The following is a 12,890-nucleotide window of genomic DNA, read 5'->3' as shown; positions in this document are numbered from 1 at the left end:
ACTATGATTTATTTCAACAGGCTTTTATAGTTGTAATACAGAAATTATGCCTGGTATAAACAATTGGACATCAGAAATACAGGTAAACCTTTCCCTTTCACAATTTTAAACAAATACAATGTATGTGATTTTAGCGAGTTCCTTCTTAATATATGCTTTTTCTTTGACCTCCTTATTGCAATTAAAATGTTAGCCTTTCTTTTTTTTTTTTTTTTTGGATTAGCCCTTTTCATACTACATTATTTATTATTCATTATTTGGCAGTTTTATCAACTGTTGCACTATTTAGTTAAAAATATTAAATGACATGCTATTATATCTCCCCATATTTAGATGTTCACATCAGTAAGAGTAATCCGATTAAGCAGCCTTAACCTGACTAATCAAGCCCTTAATAAGAACTTTAATGATCTCTGTGAAAATTTGCTCAAGGTATGAATCTTTTGACTAACTATATTTTAGTTAAAACTCCTAAGAATTATGAAATTAAAAAAGGAAAGTGTATGTGTTGTCTGGAATATCTTACACAGTTGTGGGCCAAATTATTTTCATTTACATACTAGTTTAATCTTAACTCTGTCATCTGGTAAAATGCTAAAGTTGTCCTCTCCATCTTACTATGCCACACTATTGATGACATATATTTTAAGTTGTTTCATAGTTTTAAGCTTCATATGAATCTATTGTATATACATAAATTTTTAAAAAGGCTTTTTTCCTATATTACTTTTTATGACTTATTGGTTATTATGATTAAATCTTATTGTCTGCTTAAATATTTAAAATAATATTCTTAATGTAAGAATACACAAAACAAGTGGACCAGCTTTGTTTTACTCTTTTAAATGTCCCTTTTGCCATAATGCAGTGTGTGGTGAAAAATCAGTTTTTAAAAATGTTTTAATCAAAAGAAATGATATTACTAATATTTCCTATTGTGTAGAGCCTGTATTTTAAACTACGGTCTATGATCCCCTGCTGCCTTTGCCATGTAAATTTTACAGTATCTCTGCCTGAAGATGAATTAATACAGGTAATTGATTCAAATTATTATTATTTTTTTAAATGTTTAATTATTTAGTTTAAAAAAGAGAGTACAAGCAGGGGAGGGGCAGAGAGAAGGAGACAGAGAGAATCCCAAGCAGGCTCTGTGCAGTCAGCACAGAGTCTGATGCAGGGATCGAACTCAAAACCATGAGATTGTGACCTGAGCTGAAACCAAGAGTCGGACACTTAAGCGGCTAAACCACCCATGCACCCCAAGTTTCAATTATTATTGAAGAAGAATTCTAGCTTTTATCTGATCTGTTTTAATATTATAAACCTGCCATAAGTGAATAAGTATAAAGGATTTTGCTTTATAATATTTTTAAACATATTAGAATGAATCAGTCCATGTATGTTTTATTTTTCTGAACTCTAGTAATCCAAAGGTAGAATCATATGGCTAGCATAGAATGTGTACTTATGTGGGATTTCTCCTGTCCCCATATTTTAGAGAAGGTACTTGAGCTCTTGCAGGAATATCTAGGTTTAGGTACACATGTCAGACTCAGTTGTAGTCTGAATATCTGAATAGTTATTGGCAATTCTGGTTGAGAGTCTTAACCAGGAAAAGCAAGTTAGCCAGTTAGTATAAATTGTTCCATGCTACTGAAGAAGGTTTGTGAGAAACTTTTTGTGGCAATGATTAGTTTGCTAATCACGTTGTTTCTGTAATTCTAGGTTACAGTCACAGCAGTTGCAATAACTTTTGACAAAAATCAGGCTTTACAGACCACAAAAACACATGTTGAAAAGTCATTGCAAAGAGGTAAACCTGTGATGGATGGGAGCATAGTTCATGTTTGTCTACATTATAGTTCAGTGAAAAAGGTAGATTAAATAAATGACTTTTTTCTTGAAGAAGAGATACGTCACTTTTTCTATCTTTATAACGTGGTGGATAAGAAGAATGTGATTGACTTGGTATTTTTCACACATGAATAGGTGGTTCACTGGTATTTATTTCCATAAGGAATGCTGCTGTTTTTTAGGCTTAGGTTATAGTATATTAATTCTGCAGAAATTTTGTGATTTCTGTCCTGGAGTCTTTGGGGAGGTCCTCAAGGCATCTGAGAACCTACTGATATAGTAAACATCATGTATTCTTCTCAAGAAAGGTTCCCTGGTATCCAGCAGATTCTCAGAGTTGTCCTTTATCCAGTAAAATTTAGGAAGTACCATCCTTAATATATTCCAAAGAAACTCATTATTAAAAACTGCTATGTGTTCTGAAAAAAAGGACAGGGAAATAGTATGCTTTCTAAACTTTAAGGACTTACCTGGCTAAATGAAATATACATGGTTAGTCTAAAATTTTTAAAGGTGATTACATTCTACATGCAAAGTATGAATTAATGTCAAACAGATGTATTAAACGATTGCATTCAGATATTTATCAAAGAAGATAGAAAATAACTGTTTTAAGTATCATAGAACTAGTATGGTACAAAAAGTAGAATAATAATTGTGGAGCTATTATTTGTTATTGAGTTCTTATTATTATATGCTAAGAGATTTATACTTAGGAGTTTTTCTAAATCTCACAACAGTCCTAGCAGGGAAGAGAGCATCTCTCAACATTATGCAGGTGAAGGGTTTCTATGGGAGAAACCAAAAAGAAAATAACAAGAATAAATTGGATTGGGGGGAAATATATATTATCCCAGATTCTTAATTAAAAAAAATTAATACTAGATCATTACTAAATAACTAGTGTTTTTCTTGCCTCTCAAGCCTCTACAGATAATGAAGAACTTCTGCAGTTTCCACTGGAGCTCTGTTCAGATTCGCTTCCTTCTCATCCTTTTCCACCAGCTAAAGGTTGGTTAAATGAGGGAAATGCGAACACAAATCCTAGTTTCTCGTTCCTTTTACTTCTTCATTGTAGGCAGTCTTACTTACTCTTGAGATGAAGATTTATTCTTCATTCCCTCATGGTCTGTTTCTTCATGTTTGTACAGGGGAGAGAGTAATATTCCTCATATTTTAATTTCTCAAGTAATCTCATCATAAATTATTAAGGTAATTTTTCATGTGATACTCCATTCTTATACTTCAAATGTATTAAAGTTTTATCTTCGGAAATCTGTATTTCCCTAAGTAACTACTCACACATGATATATTGATACTATCTGGTAAGGTTTTTTTCCAGCAACGATTGAATCTTTTCAAAAATGTTTACATTTTATGGATAATAAAATACTTATTTTCTTCAGAAGGTGTGTGGAGAGGTTTAGGTGGGGGTAGTATAAGTAAAAAAGGGATGAGCTGTCTTTTGAGTGTCTTGGTTATTATTGAGGAACGTTGTTATGTGCTTAAAAGGTACTGCCATATTTTCAAATGCAAAATGATGCTTTCTTAATAGCAATACATCTACATAGATCTGTACAATCTTTGGAGAAAAATGGGAGGTAGTATTTTCTATTTCTCTTCTGATTTCAGGGCAATTTTTATTACAAGAATTTTCAGAATTACTATACCTTATTTTATAGCATTACATATACAGTAAGTGTAGTTTCTGTTTTTTCATAGGTTTTTATTCTGAGAAGTGATGCATTTGTTATTTCAAACAAAATTGGCTTTTCTAATTTTTACATTTTATAATGCAAGAGAAATTTTTAAATGATTTGTACTTATCAGTTATTTCATATGATACCAATTAGTTATAATACAGAATAGTATTATATTCACATTGCATATAGAGTCTTTACTAAATCACTAGGCCTGCTTATCTATGTAGATAAATAGATCTTGTCTCATATTTTGAAGATGAAAAGATAAGCTCCTTTCAGATTCTGAACTTTCTAACATGGTAACTGTGGTCCTCTTTCTTGTTTAAGTTAAAATTCTACTTTAGAACTCCATAGAGAATTTTAGCATAGTTCAACTCCTTGAAAGAAGAGAGAGGAAAAATCAAATCCAAAGATAATCTGAGTTCAGATTTATCAATTAAATATAGCTTCCAGAACAAAAAGAACTGTGAAGAATCTTCCTTGTACTGACTAGATAGAATTTTTTTTTAAAACACCTATTTGTACAGGAAACTTGTATTTAGCCACAGGGTTAGTTCAAATCACTTTTAGGTGTCATTTTGTTTATCCTTACCCTGCAGTGGGTGGGGTGGGGTGTGGAGGGGGAACCAAAACCAAAAATGTAATCACAACAAAAAGATTTGATCAATTGGCAATCTATAGGAATATATACTTGTGGATATGGGGTTCCTTTAGCTCAATTTTACCTTGTTAGTAGTTACTGATTTCTGAAGAAAATTGGATTTAAATTCTTTCAATTTTTCGTATCTATATTGATAACTTGCAGTTTCTGCAGTAGCTTTCAAAGTTTTCAAAGGTAATTAAAACTAGTGCTTGTTGGCGTCATGAGTCTATTTTGTACAAATGATACTTTGTAGAATGAGGAAAGAAGAATTTGAGTAGAATAAGTCATATCTGAACAGTACTTAAAACATTGCAGTTCATTTCAGGGAGTGTGGAGAGGGGCCCTAAAGTGGAGTAATAAAGTAGCAGACCTGGGTTCTCTTCTCAGTTCTGCGACTGATCAAGTGTGAGAACTTGGGCCGGTTAACCTCTAATAAGCCAACTAAGCCTCAGTTCCTCATCTGCAAGATGTGAAAGGATTAATATTCTCTCTAGCCTTTAACTCTCATTCCTTGGGTTTCTATAGCAAATGGTTCTTCAATAATTAACATGTTCCTGTTATTAAAAACATAAATCAAAAGCTAATTAATCAAAATCAGAGGCTAATGTTTAATTAAGTTAAATTAAAAATTTCCGAATTAAGTTAAATTAAAAATTTCCGAATTAAGTTAAATTAAAAATTTCCGAATAGCTTCAAATCTATTAAATTAATAATTTTTAAGTTCAACTTCTCCAAACCATGGAGTTTCTTCATAGGTGCTTCATGGCCTTCTAGGAGGCAGGGTGGGCAGGGAGTGAGGGGAGGGGAGGTCTCTGGACCCGCTACCTCTGAACTAGAGCAGCTTCGATTCAGTAATGCTTTTACTTACCGATTTTCTGTATCTGATTTTTTTGTAAGAAAGAGTTTCAAAACGTTTGAAAACCACCGAATCAGATCATGCTGCCATCATCATCATCTTCATAATGTTTAGTAGCATCACATCTAATACTAACATATATGAAACTTTTATACTAAGTACTTAACTGCAAAAACTATGTGCAAAAACTATGTGTTTTTCCTTGAATATTACATTTTAGAATCATCAGTAACTACTAAAAAGTTTAGTAGTGCCTTTATGTGAATACTTTTGTAAGTGTCGTTTCTGTTGCATGCTTATTTATTGTCTCTGCTTCCTCAAGTCTTTTCAGGAGGACATCGGTTATACTAAATATACTTGAAGAAGTTATCACAAAGTATTTTGGAAGATTTGAGGATAGGATGGGTTTTGAAAAGGTCTGAAGAGTGGAATAATAGAGTGTAATACATGAAAGTAGTAATTGAGCATTGTAACGTGAAGGGAAGTTTTAAATAGAGAATAGAAATATCTGGCAAAAGTTAAGCTTAGCAATTTAGAAGTAACAGGCAAGAGAGAGAAAGGTAAAGAGTTCTAGGAATAAAATAAATAAAGAGTGCTAGGAAAAGCCCAAAAACTTCTTGACTTTCTTATATGCAACCACAAGAGGCTTAAAAGTCGACTACTAATATTGATAAATAAGTAAATGTATAGTTTTATGGTTTTTATACTTTTGTTAAGGTCAGTTAGCTAAGCTGATGGAGCTTTTTCCCTTTTTTAAATTCTGAAAACTTTATTAAGCTTCATTTTAAGTTTAATATCAAGTTTTACTTAATTTAATTTTTCATGTTATTACAGACAGGGCAATTTATTAAAAATCGTTACTTCTTGTATGTCGACAGAGTAGTTTCAAGAGCTATGCACAGCATATTTATTTATACTTCCATCTTTTAACTTGTAGATAAACCTTTCCTTTTTGTGTTACTGAAAAATGAGTGAATATTATGTGAAGAAAATATGCTTCAATTATGTGTATCCTAATCTAATTCACCGTGTAGAGTAAGCCTGGGCCTGAATTGTCCATCCATGTTCATTTTTGTCCTTTCATATTTTGTTATATTTGGTTTTATTTCTCAGGGTAACAAAATAGTTTGATGTAGGTCTCAAATTTATGGCCGGTTTGATTACCTTGCTAGGTATCTTGATTTTCTGATTTGAAATTTTAAAAGGTGCTGAGCCTGAGTAATTTATTCCAGGAAATTATCATGTGGAGGTCATCAAAATTCTTTGATGAATATTATGAGGAACATAGATGATGTGCCATCAACATAAATTACTTATATTCACATGAGGCTGTATTATGAGAAAAAGAATGGCAAATTTTTTATACCACTCTCATAATGTTTTTTCTTCATCATTAGTATCTATACTTTAGTTTTCTAAATATTTACTTTTACACTATGAAATGGCTTTAAGAGACCATTTTATATATATACACATATATATATATATACACACACACACACACATATGTGTATGTATATTTATATGTATATAAATTAGTCTATATATTTATATATAAATGAATTTATATATAAAAGGATAGAACAAATACAGTAACAATGGGGAATCTAAGTGAAAGTAATCTGGGTAAAAAAAAAAATCAGTAGGATTTTTCTTACAGACTGTAGAAAATCTCAAAAATTTTATGCATATACTTTTTATAAAAGGTTAGCAAATTATTTTTGATATATGTCTAAAGCCCTACATCTCAATATATTAGGTACCATACTGTGGTTCTTAAGATCTCAGATAAATGTATGTGAATCATATGCCACTATAAATATATTTCAAATACTTTATAGGTTTATAATAAGATAATAGTTTTCATTAAAATTATGAGAGTTTAAGGCTTTTAAAAGGTTAGGTAAATTTAGTTTTTTATGTACTGTCAGATGAAATTGTATAGAAGAAAAGTCTTTTGTACCTAACTTGATCCTGCTTTCATTTTGCTTTGTGCTGGGAGGAAAGCCTCATGTTCAGTGGCATAAGCTATAGTCTGGCAGGAGAGTACTCTTTGCATTAAGCAGCTGCTGATTAATGTGACAAGCAGAGGTCAAATTCTGGATTTCGGTATAAAAAAAACAAGTTGGTTTATATCCTCAATACATTGTACTCCATAGTTAGATATTCACATTTGAAGTTTTTTAATGTTTACTTTTATTGAGGCTATAAGGGTTATTCTTTGTTAAGACAAATTTGATTTTAGAAGATAGTTTAATTTTTTAAATTAAATGACTTGCCTCACATTACTTTAAACTAGCCATTTGAAATATAACCCTATAAAAACTACAAAGTTAGCTTTTATTTTATCCTGCCAACTAATGGTTCTAAATTCTTACAACTATTACATAGTTCTTTACACTAACTAAAAATATCTTTATGTATTAACAATTCATTGCATGTCTGTTTTTTCTTTCTTTTTAAAATCTATTTTGTCACTATAACCAAATGGTAGCAACAGTACCAAACACTGAAGTTCTCCATGTTGTTGATGGCCCCAACCATCAGTGGGAGGTCCTGAAAGGAGAGAGATGCTGAGGGGAAGGAGATTGAGAGGAAAAGAGAAACTGCAGAGTGGAAAATATATGAGAAACTCATCCCAGATATGGGAAAGAAGGAAGGAAAGAGAATTGATGGAGAAGTAGGGATAAGGAATCTTTGCTTCTTCAAGGCAGCTTGAGTTCAATGAAATCCAGAGTTTGCGGAAGAGGGAGTAAACAGCAAAGAAAATGGAACTGGGTTACTGGGTTATTTAGAAGAGAAGATATAAAGGGTGGGACGGAGGGGAGAAGTGAATGCCTGGAAACAGGCAGGAAAACAGAAAATGGGCATTAAAGAAGACAGGTTGTTTAGGCTGTTGCACTCCTTTAATTGTACAAGGTGGAAGCTTTAATGATCCAAATAGAGAAGCTAATTGTCTTTGTCATCTAATGTACATATTATGATAGTAGTCGAGTTTTTCCCATAGTGGACTCTCCAAATTGAAGCTATTTATATTTTTCTCTGTGCTTTAAATATCTTTTAGCTATAATATGGCAATTTCATTATCAATCCACCAGTATTTGAATATCATTATGGACAAGGTTTCTACTGAATGTTTATACACATAATTTGTCTTATTTAACTCAGTCATTAAGCCAGATTTTATAGTTATAGGATATAGCTAATCAGTATATTATAGAGTGACAGAAATGCTGAAAGAGACATAAAATGAAATTTTGATCATAATAACTTAAAACTAAGAATGTTTAAATAGCTAAATAAAGCAGACATTTTTAAAGACTTCAGATTGCATATGAATTTTTTTAAGTGGGCTCCATGCCCATCATGGGGCTTGAATTTACAAACCCTGAGATTAAGACTTGCTTGCTCTACTGACTGAGCCTGAGCCAACCAGGCATTCCAGATTACATATTTTTTAATCTGCCAGAGAATCTTCATAAGTTTCAGGGCCTTTTTTTTTAGTTTTGGTAATTTCCTTAAGATGACCAGATAAGATTATCTCAAGTATTTTTTAATTATTCAAAGCAAAGATGATTTGTAGATTCTAATGTGAATAAGTTGTCAGAAGAGTTATTGATCATTGTAGAGCTTTATCATCGCCAGCTGATATCTTTGTCCTTGGTTATGACAAGTTATTTAGGAGAATGGAAGAAGTCTCAAACTTCAGAAGCATTGGAGCATGTATAATTGAGGGAGAAAGAGTCCTTGTCACATTATTTTCTGTTGTCATCAATATGCTCATTTTCACTCAACTGCTTTTAACCTAGGTTAGTCTCCCGCCCCACACTGATAAGGGCTTGTTAAATACAATTGTAGTGTACTAAGAGAATAATAAAACTTTATTTTCTATTTGTCTTGCTGACTTTCTAGGATTGTTCATTGGGGGGGGGGTGGATAACAGGGTTATCACTTACTGGTGACTTTTTAATGAAGCAAAATAATCATTTTTTTGTATCCAGTGGGAAAGGAAATCGTAAGAGAAGTGGGCTACTGTGTGGCTTCATTGAGACTTTCTGCAGCTAGAATGGGGATACCTAACATAAGAAGTGTTTGTCTCAAACTCTTTCACATGTGGAGCAGAGACTTTCACATGTAGACAAATATACAAATGGCTGGCAATGGGCATTAGCTACTCAACAAATCTCAAAAGATTTTAATTAAGATTTCTACTCCTGAATGTGAAATATGTTCTCTCTCTCTCTTTTTTTTTTAAGTATTGGCTTAGAGATTGCATATGTGTTTATTTCTTTTTCACCAGAATTGCTAGTTTGCCAGTGAGCCAGATAACTGATATCTGTAGTACCTTCTCTTTTGAAAAGCCTGTTACCTTGAAAGCCAAACTGTAATTAGAGGAGCAGAGTGACTGAGAATCTGAGGTCCTTAGATAACTGAGGTGTGCAAACGTCTGAGGTGCTGATCACCTGTTCCCTGGACCACATCATCTTGGGCCTTTTTTCTGTGAGAAAAATTAAGATCTTGGCAAGCATGTTGGGTGAACCTGCTGTCCTGAACTGAGATCAAAAATCATCTCCCTTAACCTTTCCCTTAAGAATATCTGCAATTTAAAAACTTTTTTTTTTCTTAAATTTTAATTCAATACATACATATATGAAGGTAGGGAATAGACATTTTCCCTTGCTCTTCCCCCCCCCTTCTCCACCGTTTGTAAAAATTTTTTGGGAAAAGTAATAAATGTACACAGTGAAACATTCAAATCTTATGAAAAAATCAAATAGTCCAAAATCTAGCTCCCCCTTCTCCATTCATTTACCTTTTCACGAGGCAACTACTCTTAATCAGATTTATTGTCTGTCTTTGCAAAGATATACTATTTATCCATTAAAAAAACAAATATTTTACAGATCAATGTGTACCTTTGGTTCTTTTTTTTAAAATTGATATTTAGAGCTGGTAACAGATACTTTCCACATGCTCTTTTGGTGGACATTTGTTATTAAATTACATGTAGTTGCTACTCACTGGGGAGTTTCCTATTACCCAGATAATACTGAGTTATAGAAGATAATTTCATGTTAATAATTTTCACATTTTTTAAAAGCTTTGACCCCTGTTCCCTCATTTTAAAAGCTTTCACAGAATTCCTAAGGCCAAGTATATTTTCTGTAAGTCTCTGCCCCACAAGTCTGTACTACGTAGGACATAGGAGAGCCCTGGGAGCCACCTGGGATATGGAGGCTTAGGATGGGCATTTGCTGTCCCACCTTCTGCACCATGTCTGTTTCAGTGCTGAACTAGCTGTCCCTGGAGATGTGATAGGCCTCTGAGTGTCTGTTCTGTTGTAGTCTCCTTCCTGTGGGTTCCATCTCCTCCTGGACTTCCAAAGCTCCTCAGGATCCTGAATCAGGGAGGACTCTTCCTGTCTAGATCTACGGTCTTGAGGGCATGATGGTCAGGGGCACACCCACAGCATGGTACCTCACAGTCATTTTGTTGACCCTACTTAGCCCATTTATTCAACAGCTCTGTATTGTAAGAGGAATGTCAGCCACTCTACACTTTGCAGTATTAACTGGTGGTCACTTGCCTTATAAAAATGGGGAGAGGGAGTATGCATACTTCCATGCACCCAATTAGCAAGAACCTGTCCAAACCTTATTTGGTATAAGGTTTAACTTCGTTAATTTAAGAATATTACCAAAAGATGGGGCGCCTGGGTGGCGCAGTCGTTAAGCGTCCGACTTCAGCCAGGTCACGATCTCGCGGTCCGTGAGTTCGAGCCCCGCGTCAGGCTCTGGGCTGATGGCTCAGAGCCTGGAGCCTGTTTCCGATTCTGTGTCTCCCTCTCTCTCTGCCCCTCCCCCGTTCATGCTCTGTCTCTCTCTGTCCCAAAAATGAATAAACGTTGAAAAAAAATTTATAAAATAAAAAAAAAAGAATATTACCAAAAGATTAATACATTAAGCAGAGATAAAAATATGTATTTACTTAATTTATAATTAAAAAAAAACTGGATGACTCGAATTATTCTCAGAAGTTTTTGTAGTGCTGTTTAAATTTGTACAATACTTAAATAGCTATAATAAAAATATGAAATATTAGGGAAAATTGTGGATGCTCCTTTTGTGAGGTTCCTGGAAAGGGAGTGATTCTAGTTTGGGACCCTAGTCATGTCTGTGGAGAGTACTTTTTGGTTCCACAACGTCTTAATGCCACCAGAGGGAACTGTTGACAGTGAAGTCCTTGAATGAAGGGGATTGTGGTAGTGAGGGGGAAGGTTATGGTTAGTAAGCAGCTTGTGTTTATCTGTGAGACACAGGTCATTGCCTTGTCTGTAATTTGTAATCTTATTGACCCTTCCCACTCCCCAAACATTTTCCCTTCCAAGTTTCATTTCAGGTTTTCTTTAATTTCTCTGCTCAGTTTTCTCATCCTGCTTTCATCCTACTAACATTTGTTACTATGTTTATATTTTCTCATGTCTATAATGTTTCTGAAACTCTTCTTGTGTTACAGTAACAGTCTTCCTTGACATGCTATTTATTAACTGAGCTAGTTTTCATATATCAGTAGAAACTGCACTTAAACCCTGAATTCTTCTATTTGGTTTGCTTTTATAATGAAGCCATAAAGATTTCCTCCTATTCATCTGGCTTATAGATGGTATTGACAAACAGCAAAGAAGAGATACTGGCTTGTACTTAGCATCCGAGCTAATGTTGTTTATATTGTCTTATTAGAACACCTGGAGAGTGCAAGTTCTAACTCAGGTATACCAGCTGCACAGAGAGGTGAGTTTGTCTAATTAAGCAAATAGTCACCAAAGGTGTGAAATTCTAGTGTGGTGGTGCATAAACATACAGACATTGGAGAAATGCACTGGACAGTGGAATAAACACCAAAATGTGGCATTATTGTAGTTAGAATGTGTCATTAAAAATATTAATTAATCTAATATTTAAGTTTTTAGCATCTTCATAGTTTCCCTGTTTCTCAAAATAAAATTTTAGCTCTTTGACATTCTTTTTAGCTTAGTAGTAGTAAAAGCTATTTTATTTAAAAAGGAGAACTTGTTAGACTCGCATCTGCCTCCCCACTCAATGTTGTCAGAAGCTTGTTACCAAAATCAGACGTGAAAACAGAATATTGACCACAATAATCCTTTGGCCTTTCTGTTACTTATGGTAGAAAGAATGTGTTTTAATAAAAGATAAGTCAACCAGTGATTTTTTTTTTCATGTGTTCTTCAGCATTTGATTTTCATTATTTTTGTTTTAGGGTAAAAATGAGGAATTAAAGTCCTAAAATATAGACAGTTAAAACCTTGTAAAGAAAAAGAATGGGAAATAACATTAGTCAAAGCGGTATATGGTCCTTGCAGTGATATTTTGGTAAGACCTTGCTTCCATTGCCCCTAAGAGACCACCACACAACTATGACATCACCAAAAATGCTCAGCCAGCTAATTAAGAACTTGGTTTTGGACAAATCAGTGTCTAAAGCTTGACTCTTTACTATCTCGCATATCTGACTTGAAAAGGACCATTCTTTTTCTAAGTTACAGTTAAAGTACATCATCGGAAGGAGTGTTATGACGAGTAAGAGACGTCATCCATATTTTTTCTTTGTTTTTTCTTTTGTTTTCTGTCTGTGTTTTCAGCAACGTCAGTTGATTACAGTTCCTTTGCAGACAGATGCAGCAGCTGGATAGAGCTCATTAAACTGAAAGCTCAGACCATAAGGCGCGGATCAATTAAGACAAGTAGGCGGATGTTTCTACCACATTATGATCTGAGAAGCATATCCCTGATTTCCCAGTGGTGAAGGCTAGACC

General features: G+C 33.7%; 1 protein-coding gene across 9 annotated transcripts in view; it reads left to right on the top strand.

Annotated features, from left to right (window-relative positions):
• Positions 1-12,890, top strand: part of C2CD5 (C2 calcium dependent domain containing 5) — a 100,808-nt gene that overhangs the window by 81,179 nt on the left and 6,739 nt on the right. For 3 of the 9 annotated variants that reach the window (XM_047865350.1, XM_047865349.1, XM_047865355.1), the window contains 7 exons: positions 21-82; positions 334-432; positions 944-1,033; positions 1,726-1,813; positions 2,779-2,865; positions 11,797-11,847; positions 12,717-12,818. In XM_047865350.1, the coding sequence (XP_047721306.1) occupies positions 21-82; positions 334-432; positions 944-1,033; positions 1,726-1,813; positions 2,779-2,865; positions 11,797-11,847; positions 12,717-12,818 (579 nt within the window). The remainder of the gene's footprint in view (positions 1-20; positions 83-333; positions 433-943; positions 1,034-1,725; positions 1,814-2,778; positions 2,866-11,796; positions 11,848-12,716; positions 12,819-12,890) is intronic. The other 6 variants (XM_047865351.1, XM_047865356.1, XM_047865354.1 and 3 more) reach the window with 4 other exon arrangements.

Source organism: Prionailurus viverrinus, chromosome B4 (assembly GCF_022837055.1).
Source record: "Prionailurus viverrinus isolate Anna chromosome B4, UM_Priviv_1.0, whole genome shotgun sequence".
Classification (NCBI taxonomy): domain Eukaryota; kingdom Metazoa; phylum Chordata; class Mammalia; order Carnivora; family Felidae; genus Prionailurus; species Prionailurus viverrinus.
Note: the sequence above shows the minus strand (reverse complement) of the source record. Positions and strands in the feature narration are given on the sequence as shown.